We start from the raw sequence: 15,563 nt of genomic DNA, 5'->3' as shown, positions 1-15,563 counted from the left end.
AATTCGTGTTTGTTTGTTTGGTACAACTATAAAGGGTAACTGTGAGACGACTTTTTTTATTTTTAAGTTTTTTTTTTTAGTTCTTAGGGCTACTAACCAAAAATGTCTCCTTTTTTTTTGCAATATCTAAAGGCTAACTATAAATCAACAAAATTGTCATAGGTTTCTCTCCAGTTCTTAAAGAACCCAGTAAAGAATTTAATACCTAAACCGATATCCTTAGTACCAAGAGCAGCTCTAATGGAATGCATAGATAATTGAGGAATACCCAAATCAATAGTTCTAGCACCAGTTTGCAACGAGATGGAAGGACCAATAGTACCACCCGATCTAGAATCATTTCTGATTTGAAAGTATTGGAGTTTATCATCATTCTTTCTTGCCAATTCTTCAATCAATGCTAACCCAGTTGAATCAGTAGCCATATGTCCATTAGGATCTAAAGCAACAGTGATCCCCTTATTTGGAACTGGTTTATGGTGTTCCAAGTAAACTTCCTTAAAGTTAGGGTTTAACAAATGGTTAACATCACTGGATAAGATAATGGTGTTGGCATAAGTTGCTCTCAACTGTTCCTGAATATCAAATGATTCAGGATTGAAGAACTTGGTAGCGAGAATACGACTTACTGCTTGTTCAATTAACCCACCCTTAATACCTTGCCTTGTAGCAGAACCGATTTCTTCATTATCAACCAAAGCCACGAGAGAAAATGCATCTGATTTTAAGTAGTCGCTTGCGTCAGCTTCGATTAATGCATGCAAGGCTGCAAATGAACATACTCTGTCGTCGACTCTTGGAGCAAACACGAATTCCTTTCTAAGACCACCTTTAACGCCCTTTTGGACATCATAAAGTTGCAAGTCCCATTGCAAAATATCTGAAACTTTGACATCGGCCAAACCTGCAATATATCTCAATAATTTTAATGGGTGTTTTCCATACAATGGAGCTTCCTTTTCTTCGGATGTTGGTTCAGCCTCTTCATCACTTTCCCCTGCGAATCCAATAACTGGAACAGCTTGTGTTTCTTTGTTGAATGGGCCATTGGCAGGAGTACCGAAATGGGGGGCCAAAGTAGGAATATGAGCAATTGGATGTGGGGTAGAATCAACAAGCTTCTGGACAATCTTACCACTTGAATTCTTGACCAATAATCTACCTCCAACTCCTAAATCTCTATCCCACCAAATTTCCCCCAAGGTGCCTGCATATGGAGCCACACCTAACAATTCGTAACCATCAACGTTATCCTTGGTGGAATTAGGCTTCAAGACGGTAGTAAGTGCATCAATGTGAGATCCAATGATCCCAACACCTCTTTTTGGCTTCCAATGTTGGCCAACAACAAAGGCGACAAGAGAAGATCCATTTCTAGTGGTAAAATATCTTCCTGGTGTAAGATCCTCCCAAGAGTCCTTTTCCAGAACATATTTGAATCCAGCATCGTTCAATTGTTCATGGAAATAAGAAACAACGTGGTAGATAGTAGGATTCTTGTAAGTGAAATTGATATAATCATCAGCTTTCTTCTCATAGTACTCTTTGCTGTATTTTGCAACAGCGCTGGTAGTCTCGGTTTCACCGGTTTCTTGATAACGGCGCTTGGCTTCTTCCGCGACCAACATCATATCGCGGATTTTCTGTTCCAATTCGAGAAATGCTTCGGGGTTGAAAGTGTTTGAATTCGACATTGAGGGTTAAATGGTTGTAATTGGGGAGATTAAGAAGAAGAATGATATGGGGGGATTATTAATTTCCTTTTATCGCGAGAAAAATGGCTGGGGCCGTGCGCGGAATCGGGCCACAGTACTCGGGGAGAGGGAGGGAGGGAGCGAGGATGGAACAATGAACCTGTGGTGGTGGTGGCACTGGCAAGCTCAGCAGAAAAAAAACAAAAACAAGATTTTGTGGAGAACGTCATTGTCCTTATCGGGACGTAATTTCACTTCCCAAGAAAATGGCTGTTTGAAACATGGTGAATTCCCAGCCCACAGAATAGGCCAAGCAATAAATCTCGTTTAACATTGATAATCTAGAAATATATATATTTTTTTTAAATACTCTACTTTAATTCTAGTTTGGTTTTTCAGCTGCAAAAGTTGCAGCCACAATTAATGGGAACACCAAACTGACATCAGCGTAAACCTTGACTGATTTAGCATCAGCCTTAATTTTACCCCAACTGACGGCTTCATCTGGTCTAGCACCAGCATCAGAACCATCAAATTCTTGACCAGTGTTAATATACACAGCATAATCAGCCCCATTTCTCATTAAACATGCATTACAAATGTGATGTTTGATTAAACCACCACCCAAGATAATCATACCTGCTTGAGATGCAGCCATCGACATAGAGTTGATCTTTCTGATATCAGCAACAATGTCTAAGCGTAATTGCTGAGGAGAAGCTTTGAACGTGTGGAAGAACAACATATCACCAATCGAACCATCGGTCAAAGCAGGGCAGAAAACTGGAATCTTGTTCTTATGAGCCCAGTACAATACCGAACTTTCATCGTTAATTTCCTTACCTAATCTGTCAATTAATTTAGATGGGGTCCATACAGCAGCGGAGTCGGCATTTAAACCTTCTGGTCCTAATTCTTTCATGGCTGCTTCTTGTTCTTCTAAACAGGTATCAAGAATTGGAACAATCCATTCTTCAAACTTACAATAGTTGTCATTTGGAACTAACAAATTACCAATTCTGTTCATACCTTGGTCACGTAATCCTTTACCTGGTAAACTGAATTCACCCATATAAGTTGGGGCTAACACCTTAATTAAATCTTCCTCAATACCACCAGCAGTTGCAACAATAGCACTGACCATCTTGTGTTGGACCAAGTACCTTAAAGTATCTCTCAATCCAGATGAAATCAAGTTAGAAGTGTAACCCATAAAAATTGTCGTCTTTTGAAATCCTTGGTCATCAAATTCTCCAGTAAGTTGATGCTCTTCAAGTTCACTTTTGTGTTTACCTCTCCATGTTCTCATCTTGTCAATAATATCACAAGCTTGGGATAAGTTGGAAGCTTGGAACCCCATGGTGCTCATAGAGTTTATCAAGTCCTTGGCTCTCATATTGTAGGCATTGTCCTTGCCGTAGTCTATACCTTTGACTTCAACAAAATCTTCTGGCACTGGAATGGATTGCTTTAATACAGCATCTGAGGCTAACTCGGGTAACTTTCCTGATCCGCTCATTGTAAACTATGTTTGGTGTTTTTTTGAGTTTAATCTTCTAAATAGTTTTGCAAGTGAAAATTTATACTCGGATCGATGAGGCGCAATTTCCGCATTTGGATGAAGCTCAATTTCTTACAAGATCCAGTGCTACCTCAACTATTTAAGCTAGTCCAAATATTCCTAGTCTTTCCTACTTTTAGATAGCCTCAAGAATGCAATTACATCCAATTATTTGAAAATATGATTATATTCTGTAAAACGTATAAATATATATAGATATAAAAAAATTTCGTGCCAACAAAAATTGACTATTCTGGTTTAGGAATAGCACAATAACTTGTGCTTTTTTGTATATCTCATTGACACTATCCCAAACTCAATTAATTGTTGAAGCTAGATTGAATCTAGTCTCATCAAAATGCAAAAGAATGCCTTCCTAAAAATACATACACCTCTCGTAACACCGTCCCCTCTCTAAACTCTTTCTTTTACTTCAGGAGCCCAAGAAGAGAACTTAGGTTTAGCAGTGTTGTAAGGAACATAAGCACCTGCTTTATTGGTGTAGTTTGGTTTGTGTACGGAAAGTGGATAGGCTCTTGGAGCTATTTGGTCTGCAGGTAATCTGTTAGGTGGGGTGTTGGTACCGTAACCCAACCAGTAATGCCAACCTGGTTCAACTTGGGACATATCAAAGTTCCATTGATTATATTCAACCCATCTGGTTCTCATATGGATTTCTTCTGGAGCATCAGTTTCATAATACTTGTTACCGAAATCATCCACACCAACTAACCAACCACTCTTGGTATCATTGTGGTGTTGAATTTGCCAAGCGGCTCTCTTTATACCAGAACGGTAAATGTTCTTTATAGTACGAACGATAGATGTGGACATTGTCTTGTGTAGGAAGAGCAATATTCTTTGTAAGCTCTCTTGCTGTATTATTTCATTTAGCCTCTATAGTTTTTTTTTCGCTCACTGGTTAGTAAATCCAGATTGGTGATTGGTGAAAAATAGGTCACGTGATGTAAAGGTTTCCCAATGGTCTATGTTTTGATGAAAAGTGGGTTGGAACAGTTAATAATAGTAGTTCCAAACACAGTATCCTGCTTGAAGTCTCAATTATCATGATATGGATGGTAAATGAAAAGTAATCTGATCATTTCCTGTGCTGCATCAACTACAAGTGTACCCTCAATATGTTTTTGGCAGCAAACCGGCTTCTACTAAAAACGCGTACTAGAAAAACTTATGTTTCTAAACAACACTAGTTGAAACCAAAACATCGGCACGAGCAACCCTATATACACAATGCCAGATTACAAAACAGAGATCAAGAACCTACAGAAACTCAGAGCAACGATTCAAGCCGTGAAAGTGGCTACTGAGAACATTCACAAAGACGTTGAAACAGTGTACCATCACAACAATCCAGAAATATCTACACAACTAACCAAGTTGAAAAATGCAATTGACAAGATTTAAAGGAATACAAATTATCTATTTAGGAACAACAGAAAGGTTTGGTATATATCTATGGACCCCTTTGTCTACTTTAATTTTGTATTCCTTATTGATCTTCAGCAAGTCGTCTTTGTTTTGGGAAATTAGTTTACTCAACAAACCAATGTTTTCTTCAAGCACATCAATACTTGAGATGAATTCATGGTACCATTCATTCACCTTAGAATTAGAAACAAAGTTCCTGGTATCACGTTTGATATAGCCAAGAATGATTTCATACTCCTTGCGGCATGTGGCCAACCCGCTCTTCAGTGATGCCAATAATTCAAGACATCTAAACAAGGTAGATCTATTATCGCGTTCAGGTAAAGTTGCAGTGATAATCTGTTGGTAATTTTGATAGGTGGGGAAGTTAGGTACACCAATAGAGGACCACGGCTTTAATCTAAGGTAATAAAGATGTTCCAAAGATGTTAAACTATGTGAGGGACCCTTTGTGAAGTCAATCAACCCAATTTTGGATAACGTAGCAAGATACTTCATGTTTGCTCGAAGCAATGTTAATAAAGTTTGATATGATTTTGTTAAATAATCTTGATTGTAGTTGAGTGTAGCTGTTAATTGGGGTAATATAACTTCGTGGTTGTATTTATTTAATTCTTTCAATTGTTCCTTCTTAACACCAGCTTTCAATTTCTTGATTCTCTTAGGAATAACAGTTTCAAGATGCTCGATTTTACCAATAATGATTCGAGTTACTCGATTTTGTAAATGGTCAACCAAATTTTGGGCTAAATAGTCACCATACCATAAGATAAGGTAAATTTCAAAGGGCTTATATAATTCAAGTTCAAACCCGTTCAATAATAATTGCATCATCATCTTGATCTTGGTGTAGTAGATGTATGAAGTAACACTGATTGAAACTTCACCAGTTGCAAACTCGTCCCCTATGCCATACGACTGATGAAGATCCACTTCGAATGATTCCCATCCTACTTGTAACGTATCCCAAATCACCAATCCCTTCGAGATTAATTGTTGTTGTCGACAAGGATTGCATCCGAATACAGTGAGATTATGATAAATTCCCCCTTCCATATCCTGAAGCACGCCAACATATCGAGACATCAAGTCGTTTCTTGTTGAATCTTTAAGTTGGGATAATGATGATTCGAGGTTATTAAGTACAATTGTGTTTTTCCCCACTAAATTCTCGATTAATTCGGTTGACAAATTAGTCAAATTGTATTCTAAAGATCCAAATATCGATTTATCATCACGAATAAAGAATAACTGAAACAATCCTCGAGAAAATACTGAAAATGTATCAATTGGATAATTAATATTATATTCCAAGTAATCTTGTAATTGATTTATAGAATTAATTTCATTGGCTTCTCTAATAAATCTCTCCACAGTTTCAAAAATAGCTTTAATATACGTCAATGCAGTATCTAATGGTACATCATTCAATTCTAATGGGATGTTTTTGTTTTCCATATCTAATTGGATAAATTTTGAGAATGCGCCTTCGGGAATAACTGATTCATCGTATTCCACATTCTGCAACTGACCAACTTGGCTAATTCCTTCAGTATAAAAGTTGAGGTTGAGACTAATATTGTCATCCTTATTCAAGAACTGAATTGGAGTGGCTAGTATAGTAGCTTCAATTTTCATCAAGTTGCTGACCACTTTTAATTGAGCAATTATAACATTTGCCTGGTCTACTTCATTGACAATGATCCATTCAATTACTTCGTTGATTTCTTGAATTAAGAATTGTGGTGAAATTCCTGATAAGAAATCTAAGTTCATATTTCTGGTAGTGATATCTTCTTCTTCATACAATAGGTTTTTGGCAATATGAAGAACAAAGTCGATAAACTTACACAATCCCATCACATAAATCTTTAAAACTTTGTGTACTAATTGATATTCAATTGTAGTCGTGTCGTATTTCTGTTGTTGTGCCAATCTTGGGTTGACAAATGAAGCTCTGTCCCATACTGAACCTTGTGAATTCAGGTATGTTTCGAGTAATGTTTGCACATAACGACAGCTCAATACAGTAACCGGTAAACTGTCAGAAGATAACCATCCAACGAGAGCCTTCAATAATTTAGTTTGGATATTGACAATAGCTTGAGCGGGTAAGGGTTTAGCACAGTCAAAGTTATAATCAACGTCCAGTAGTTCTATCAACCCAGTATCCAAACGTGGGTTTAGTATTTCAAGTGCTCTTGTTCCTTCTAATAATTGGAATGGTTCTGCTTTGACCACTTTGTTATTAGGAATGCTCTGAAGTGAATCGAATATCTCTTGAGTTATATCAATTAAATCGGGATCATTCTTGTCTGCAATCTCCAATTGATCTAAAAGTGTTTGTTAGTTGAAGAACATATTACATAATCATAGATTAATACATACCTAGGGATAACATAGCGAAGGGGTTATGATTTTGAATGTATGGTGATTTCCAAGTGAAGAATGGAGAATATATATTGGAAAATTTTCCAGCCTTTAAAAATTGAAATTTTCGAGTGCTCACTGAAGTTCGAGATTTGCAACACTTTGAGACAGACCTCATTTTGGGAAGCGCAATGTAGAAGAACCAACTGAGGTACACATTTACGCAGTTATGAGGATTAGTTGCGAAGATTATTTTTAGCAGTAACCGAACATGGATAGTTTTAAAATACCATATTCTGATGTGGAGTTACTTCAATTTTTGATTTCAATTTGTGGTTGTCTGAAGAATTTCAGACCGATAAAGAAAATCTTGCAACAACACACTGTTCTGGTCATTGAACAACTGTACGTAAGCATATATATATGTATATGAGTGTGTGTGTGTATGGTAAATTGTACATTAGAGGAGCCGTCACTGTATGTTCTTGGCAGATGTTATGAATTTCTGTCTCAGGGACAACCAAACTATACATTAACAGTTTTTTACGACCATTCGAAAAAAAACTTGCAACAACTATAAAATGAAATGGGATTCAACTAGGTTTCATCAGAAAGGAAGAATATGAATGTCTATCTTAAGTCTAATTATTCCGAACAAAGTCAATTGTAAAGGAAAGTTGCTATAGATTGTTTATTTGCTAGCTTGCCAAGCTAAATTCGGAACGCAATTTGCTTTACTTAGTTAATACTGTTACAAACGTATACACTGCGGGGTTTACTTGTCGTTTAATATTCTTTCATTCAGACTGAAACTTCAAAGGTAAAACAGATTCCAACAAAAAGGACTTGGATGTTGCTGTAAATTTCCCTCGCTTATTGTTCTTCCGTATCTGCAACCCTCCTTGCAGCATTAATCAATAATACCAGACAATACCATTATTGATTAAATCGCTCAATCTGCACGATCTAGAACAAAGACATTTTCCAATTATACTCCGCCCGTTCCCTAAACTGAAGTATTAATCCAATCGAGAAAAAGAAACTGCATTATTTTTAAAAAAGAATGCTTATCGGTATCCCCCACGAAGCATATTTCAGGCTGAGCTGAGTCATTACAAAACTCTATTACACAGGGCTGTGAATTCTGAATTCATTATCTATTGTTAAAAGCCATAATTCAAACGGCAAACAAAGGAGGAGGAGGGGGGAATATAGTTCATTCTCGCTGCAAAATAATATTTTCAACAGACTACTTTTGCGGAGAAACTTCTTCTAAATATCTGGTTTACGCTCAATTGGGGAGAACACAGGTGATAGGGGTTTGAAGATCTAACTATATCTAGATCCAGTTGGTATTATTTAATCACAATTTAAGCAAAGTAAGTTTATCCGTCATACGCTTGGAATTATGTAAGGGGAGTACAGAATAGACGCGCGATTCAACTTCTGAAAGATTGATAACCGTTTATGGGGAAGTCCGAATTCGCATTTTCTTGGCTTTTCATTCAAAATAAATCCAATGTTAGTGCAAATATGGAATTCAGAAAATAGGGATTTCGGAACGGTTACCGATTTTAATAATAATCGGAAAACTGTCCAAATTGAGATCTTATACGTGGGTTAAAGTAAGATAGATATGTCAACTGTAGGAGAGGGGTGAAGTAGAAACTGATTGCAGCTAAAATATTCGTCTAGGAAAATATTGGTCCCTAAATATTTTTTTCTAAGGAAATATTGCTCCGAAACCCCTCCTTGTAACGTTTTTTTGTGAAACCCACGGCTAACTAAAGTGATTTGATCTTTGAGAAATAGACTTTCTTTTTTCATTTGTGGCCAAATTTCAATGTGGAGAAGTTTAACTGACACGAGCTCAGAACCAAAACAAGAACTAAACTATTTAACATTGTTTAGAAAGAGTAACATGCTTGGTGTTTAAAATGAAACAACAAAGCGCAAATTCCCCTATATAATTTACTATAGCTGGCAAGGTAGAACGTTTTGGAACTTGTTTAGAACAAAGAAAAACCCTGTCGTGTCCTCACCGATGGAAACTTTATTTTTTTTTGAGCACTTTAAAAGAAAAAAAAATAAAAAGAAATTTTTGATTACTAATTACGTAGGGGAAATTTATGCGAATTTTTCCCCTTTATATATAAACAACATTAGCCATTTCATTTTTGTCATTCCAAATTTGGTTTGTCATATCTTTCTTTATCGTGGTTGACTACTCAAACGCCGTATTATATTGAAGGATCCATAATTTAAATATTCCAAGCAAGACAAGCAGCATATATAGTCTTGCCACTCAAAAGTACATCACTCAAGACTCAGAACAGCGTATTTTACAAATCTAACTTTTGCCACTAGAATCGACTTAATATTTTATCCAATAGTAAGCGCAGAAAGACTAGCGACTCCCCCTTTTTTAAAAAATCAGTACTATTATTAATCCCAATATTTTTATTTGGAATCCTAATTAAATTCACATAATGACAGACGTAAAGAGAAATATTTCGGATGTTTTGGAAACCTCCCCATCCCCTGAATCACACGAAGATAAAAGGCTACATACCAAACCTGGTAGAAAGCCTATTGATACCGAACCCAAATCTAAGCGTACAGCCCAAAACCGTGCTGCTCAACGTGCCTACCGTGAACGTAAGGAACGTAAGATGAAGGATTTAGAAGACAAGGTCAAGGTTCTAGAAGATGCCAATGTAAGAGCTGCCACTGAAGCTGACTTCTTGAAAGCTCAAGTTGATATGTTGAAGAAAGAGTTGTTGAGGTATCGTGGAAATTCTGACTTTTCCGATTTGAATTTCCCGAAGGTAGACTCTTTCCCTGCTGTTCAAGCCAAACCTCGCCATACTGATTCCACTTCATCAATATCTACTAAGAGTTCTATTTCAACTGGTCGTCAGAACTCCTCAACTTCTTCTTCTGTTTCATCGCCACACAATAATTTCTCGTTTGATTTCCCATGGTCTAAAGAAAACTTAAAATCGCAAACTAATGCACAACGACAACCACCAATACTACAAGATGAACAAGTTCCGGATCTTGTTCTGGGATCATCCTCATCAACTTCACCCTTAAATGATAATTTATTGGTATCACCAGAATCTTCAATCGAATCATCAGTTAACATGAACAAAGATGTAAATAATAATTTGGACTTTACTGCTGGATTTGATGAACAACTCGATTCCTTCTGTGCAAAATTAGGTGAAGCTTGTGGAACCAGACAACAACCAGTTCCAAAGTATAAGAGAAATAACTCAAGCACATCTTCTGTTCCTGTGCTGCATCAATATAACTCTCCTTTCTCCACTTTAGTCACTCCAAATTCCAATAGCTACGATTATACTAATGACCCATTCTTTACTACTAATGGAGACTTTAATTTCAATATACCTAGTCCAAAGGATGTAAAGACGGATGCTAGTATAGCTAAGGCAGCAGAAAAGAATGATCCTTTGTCCTTTTTGAATGATAATAATTTTGATGTTTCATTGGCTTTTGGAGATCCTAGTCCCGGTGATGAATTAGACCCAATAGCGTTGTTGACTACTGAAGAGTCCCAATATGACCCTTTGACTGACCAAGTCAATGTAAATTTCAACTTCAACGACTTTGTCAAACATTCATTACCTTCAGAATCATCTGTATCTACTGGAAACTACACCACTGAACAACCTAAAGTTAGCACTATACCTGAAGTTCAAGAAGAGGATGACGATGATGATGATGCTGTAGTACCGGCACCTCCAAAGACTATAAAATGTAGTGAAATATGGGATAGAATAACTGCACATCCTAAGTATACCGAAATTGATATCGATGGATTATGTCACGAATTAAAGAGTAAGGCTAAGTGTTCCGAAAATGGAGTTGTGATCAATGCTACTGACGTGAATAAGCTATTGGAGGAAAACATTTTCTTTAAGCACTAATTTGTGTTTGTTATTAATTTGTATTTTTTTTGTGTACGACGTTTATGTTTATATATATAGAAGAGAATGTGAAATGGAAAATATATTTAAGATTAATAGATCTGTAACTATATAGTTTATTCTTCCATCGAGATACTGTAATCGACACTATCTTCAGCATCTAGTATTTCATCAATTTCTCTCAAATTTTCTTCGAGTTGTTGTCGTTTCAAATCATCAACTGGATCATCTGCATCTTGCATTTCTACATCAACAGATTCTTCATTATCAGATATATCTTCATTGATTTCCTTGTCGGTGTCTTGAGCTAAATCATCCACGTGTACTTCATGCACCTGTTGGTTCTGTATCACATCGTTGCTAATATTAGAATCATCTTTATTGGCATCGAAAACCTCATCGTGACCAGCGCTTTCCTTGAATGTATCTAAACTAGTTTCTTCCTCATTTGTTTCAACATTTTCTTCGGTCTCCAGTTTATCATGTTGGCTTTGAGTATCTAATTCGTTTTCTAATTCTCCCAAGATAGAATTTGTGCTTAATAAGTTCAGCTTTTCTCTCTCTTCACCTTCTCGTTCGACCGACTTGGCATAGGTTTCGTTAACATATTCTATAAAGTTATCCAAATTCTTGTGACTTAATTTATCCAATTGGTATTCGGGAATAGTGGCATTCTCTTCAAAACATTGTTTAGTCCCTTCAAGCGCTTCTGCTAATCCCTTCAATACCGTAGATTCGAGCTTGTCCGTAAGATATAGCTTGCTCAAGTTGGATATAATTGCCCTCTTTACAACCTTAGATGTATCCTGTTCAAGCGCTTGTAATAGGTAAACGCATTGCCAAAGATGGGAAGTTTGACGCTTAATTTCGAATTGGGTCAAGTTAACTAAATTGTTTGGATCGCACCAGAATATCAACTGAGGAATGACAGAAGTGGCTGAGAGTTTGTGGTCATGATGAGTGAATTCATCGTCACTAAAGAGTCTGTATATCACATCTCCACTGACACTGGAAACTCGTGCTTGATGGTTTGGATGGGAGAAAGCGTAAACAGGGATACAGAATGAAAGAATTTGTCCCAACTCTTGATTCTTGGATGTCAATGGATGGAAATAAGTCAAAATCAATGCTTCAAATAGTTGCTTTTCACTCTCATATTCTTGATTGTCTCCTTCTTCGCTTTCATTGCTTGTACTGCTAGCATGGAAGATATCAGTAAGGAAAAGTTTACACAATCCCTCTGCAACAACACATTGCAAACCAGGCATATCGTAATTTGTCAATGACTTGTAGAACAAACGAGCATACAGGAAGATATTGGTTCCAATGATACTCACTCCGTGTATAGAAAGTATATCTATAACAGCTTTCATACCAATTATTCTAACTTGTTCACCAGAACTTCTCATGGAATGATATAACGTGGCCACCGCATCTTCAGCAGTTGATCGGTCAATAAGAGCAAATAACCCGAGACATTTGAGTCCTAGAAGGTGCAAGGTTGCCTTTTCTTTATAATTGATAGCATAATTGACAAGACCACTATAAATTGAAGTCAATGAAGTATAGTCTTCCAATGGGTGTTCTATCAATTCTAATACATGTTGTGACATGGTTAAACACTGAATGACAATGTCATCAGGAGGAAGTTTAGGTTCGTTCCTCTTCTTCTGTTTGGCTTCTTTTGTACTAGTTTCAGTATTGTCATTCTTTTTACCCTCTTCGTCTTCATCTTGTTCGATTTCATCTTCTTCTTCTTCATCATCATCATCGTCATCAAAGTCGGAAACTGCTGAATGAAAGTGTTCATCTTCGTTATCATATGAATCTCTAATATCGGTAATAATTTCTGTAGACATAGCAATAAAGTCCTTTTCATGAAGTGAGATTCTCTTCAATACCTTCAATGCAATCGATGCCAATTCACCTGGGAGTTTATCCTCTGTTAACCGTTTTCTGATTACTTGCAACATCTTTCTTCTTCCAAAATCGTCACCGTAATCAAATTTATTGGCAATTAAGAGGAGTTGCAAGATGATGAATTCCAAATCTTGCAATTTCTCTGCAAATGGGACATAATTATCCTTTTGCTCTTCATGGAACCTGTTTAATTCACTTACTTGTTCTTCTGAAATATTTTGATAATCTCTGGAAGCGTCTTCAAATCTGGCTTGGCATTCATTGATCTTGTCTGTTAGCATGGATATTTCTGATTCAAGAGATCTGATATTTTGAGGTAATTCTTTCAACTTGATCTTTAACTCACTTTCAGTAAATTCAGCCAACTCCTCCACAATAATTTGCGTCCTTTCATCCGTTATCAAATCCTCAATTGACCCTCTATGAGTTTGCAATTGCTTTTGCCTTTTCTTAATCAATGTTTCACCAAGTTGAAGGAATTTAAGATTATCATCTGCAGCATCCAAATGTTTCTTATGTGTCTCTGTTTCCAAGTTGATTCTTGACATTGTATTTTCAAGTTGCAATAATTGATTTTTGAACACTTCTAATTTCTCATTATGTGATTCCCAAGCTTTGATGTTTTCACTGTTCAGAGCAATGAATTTCGTTCTTAATTCTAGATATTTTTCCAAAGTCTCAGCTAAATCAACAGCTTCAGGAAAGTTTGCGTCAACCAACTCCAACAAAGTATGATCTTGACAATAGCAATAGAATGTTCTCATCAAAAACGCTTTTTCAATGGAAAGCTGTTTCCAGTAGGCCTCATCTATCTTAATAGTGGATAACTTGTCTTCTCGAGACTTGAAGAATATGAGCATTGCAGTTTCAGCAATATCACTATCCTTAACATGAAGGTTCTCAATCAACTCGAACAAATCTTCCTTTACTGAACCATACCAATGTGTTGTGAGCATCTTGGTAGCAGCAGCTTGAACTGCTTCTTCTCTGTCATTTAAACCCCATTTCAATAAGAGCTCACGATTCTTGAAGTCAATATTGTTCATTGGTCCTAATTCACGGGATATTCTTGAATATACCAATCTTCTATTAATACTATTGGTATCACGGGCACGTTCAATCAAGTAGGGAATTGTAGCTTGAGATTTCTTCAAGTTCAAAAGGGCAGCTCTTCTTACTTCTGCACTTTCATCGTGCCTGATTGAATGTATGATTTTCTCAGTGATCAGGGCATTGGTAATATCAATTTCAAACGGACTTTCTTCTTCAGTATAGTCAAAATTGAATACTTGAAAATGGGAGATTGCAACTATAGCTTGAAGTCTGACAATTGGTTCCTTATCATTCAATCTTTTGTTTAATGAGGAGTATAAGGCTTCAAAAGTATTGTTATCAATCTCTCCGATATATCTTACCAAATATGCCAATAGCTGCACAACTCTATAACGGACAGTTTTATCTTTTGCTTCAATCCCTCGTAATAAGTGGTGGATCAAATATGTGATTAACATAGTAGTAGGCGATTCATTTTCTTCATCTTCATCGTCCTCTTCTTTATCTTCATCCAGCTCTTTATTCTGCTTTGCTTCAATCTCATCTTCTACAATACTTCGAATAAATGATGCGCAAAATTTGGCAATTCTATCAGCTACTTGTTCACCTTTCTTCAAAGAAAGTATCCTATTTATAATTCTGGTAAGATATAAAGCAAAATATTCTTGTTGATTTAACTCCACTGACTTATTAAACACATTCTTTAATACAATAACCAATTTTCGATGCCCAGACAACCCCATTTGTGCGTCCTGAAAAACATGACGCATTGCATTATTGACCTCATCAGTCCTTGAAATATTCTTAATACTTTTAAGAGTTGGCTTCTCTGACTGATTCATAGTTGCCTTATGTGGTGGTCTAAGCTGCTGCTAATACTAGCTCATTTAAGAACAATATGAAATTGATTCAAATCAAAACAAAAACCCGCGTTGGTCGTGCGCGGAGGCTAAATTTAAACTGCAAAAAAAAACAAATATTTTTCAACATAACACCGCAAAAAGTCAACATTGTTGATTTACATTGATTTTGTGCGATTCCAATCAACCACAATATTTGGTAGACCATGTGAAATATTGAAAAAAAAATGAGCGGTACGGGAATCGAACCCGTGACACCTGCTTGGAAGGCAGATATGTTAACCACTACACCAACCGCCCAATTTGTACACACCCCACAATTGGGAGTATAATAACCATTGTCAATTGAAAAGTTTTTGACAATTCTGTTTTCTATTTAAATCCTACTTGTGATTGCTAGATTGGCACTAGAAGCTATGGTTGGAACCATATACCAGAATTATAATAATTAATTTCTTTAATTTCTTTACTTTCTCTCTCTAATTGAACTGGCTGAGGTAAATCATGCTCTGATTGCTGGAGTATTGGTACATGGTATATAAAGTGCAAGAAGTAAGTTGCACAAGACAAAAGGGTTGTCTAAATGGCTATTCGTTTAATTGACTTGTTCTTGTAGTGATTCATTTTGTTGTGGTGGTATTTGTGTCCGTTGAATATTTTGCTCTGCAGCTATAAATTCACAAGAATTCTGAATAAATTTACA

General features: G+C 36.4%; 6 protein-coding genes across 6 annotated transcripts; 1 reads left to right on the top strand and 5 right to left on the bottom strand. All coding sequences in view use genetic code 12, as the record gives it.

The window, feature by feature from the left end:
- Window positions 1-22: 22 nt before the first annotated feature.
- Window positions 23-1,725, bottom strand: LAP41 (metalloaminopeptidase; the record flags this gene model as incomplete). The annotated part of the gene is made up of 1 exon (XM_007376183.1): window positions 23-1,725. The coding sequence occupies one exon, from the start codon at window positions 1,692-1,694 to the stop codon at window positions 138-140; it is 1,557 nt and encodes a 518-aa protein (XP_007376245.1).
- Window positions 1,726-2,076: 351 nt separating this feature from the next.
- Window positions 2,077-3,213, bottom strand: SPAPADRAFT_62037 (deoxyhypusine synthase; the record flags this gene model as incomplete). Its single annotated transcript, XM_007376182.1, has 1 exon — window positions 2,077-3,213. The coding sequence occupies one exon, from the start codon at window positions 3,211-3,213 to the stop codon at window positions 2,077-2,079; it is 1,137 nt and encodes a 378-aa protein (XP_007376244.1).
- Window positions 3,214-3,429: 216 nt separating this feature from the next.
- Window positions 3,430-4,116, bottom strand: NUO17 (uncharacterized protein; the record flags this gene model as incomplete). The annotated part of the gene is made up of 1 exon (XM_007376181.1): window positions 3,430-4,116. The coding sequence occupies one exon, from the start codon at window positions 4,087-4,089 to the stop codon at window positions 3,670-3,672; it is 420 nt and encodes a 139-aa protein (XP_007376243.1).
- Window positions 4,117-4,695: 579 nt separating this feature from the next.
- SPAPADRAFT_141348 (uncharacterized protein) lies at window positions 4,696-6,564 on the bottom strand (the record flags this gene model as incomplete). The annotated part of the gene is made up of 1 exon (XM_007376180.1): window positions 4,696-6,564. The coding sequence occupies one exon, from the start codon at window positions 6,562-6,564 to the stop codon at window positions 4,696-4,698; it is 1,869 nt and encodes a 622-aa protein (XP_007376242.1).
- A 2,630-nt stretch (window positions 6,565-9,194) lies between these two features.
- YCG1 (condensin subunit) lies at window positions 9,195-14,867 on the bottom strand (the record flags this gene model as incomplete). The annotated part of the gene is made up of 4 exons (XM_007376178.1): window positions 9,195-11,334; window positions 11,461-12,705; window positions 12,745-13,155; window positions 13,414-14,867. 4 exons carry the CDS (start codon window positions 14,840-14,842, stop codon window positions 11,144-11,146), a joined length of 3,276 nt encoding a protein of 1,091 aa, XP_007376240.1.
- On the top strand, window positions 9,288-11,728 carry CAP1 (DNA-binding transcription factor; the record flags this gene model as incomplete). Its single annotated transcript, XM_007376179.1, has 1 exon — window positions 9,288-11,728. The coding sequence occupies one exon, from the start codon at window positions 10,221-10,223 to the stop codon at window positions 11,025-11,027; it is 807 nt and encodes a 268-aa protein (XP_007376241.1).
- Window positions 14,868-15,563: the final 696 nt, after the last annotated feature.

This window comes from Spathaspora passalidarum, assembly GCF_000223485.1.
Source record: "Spathaspora passalidarum NRRL Y-27907 unplaced genomic scaffold SPAPAscaffold_5, whole genome shotgun sequence".
Taxonomy (NCBI): domain Eukaryota; kingdom Fungi; phylum Ascomycota; class Pichiomycetes; order Serinales; family Debaryomycetaceae; genus Spathaspora; species Spathaspora passalidarum.
The sequence above is the reverse complement of the archived record's forward strand: the minus strand, read 5'-3'. Positions and strand labels throughout refer to the sequence as shown.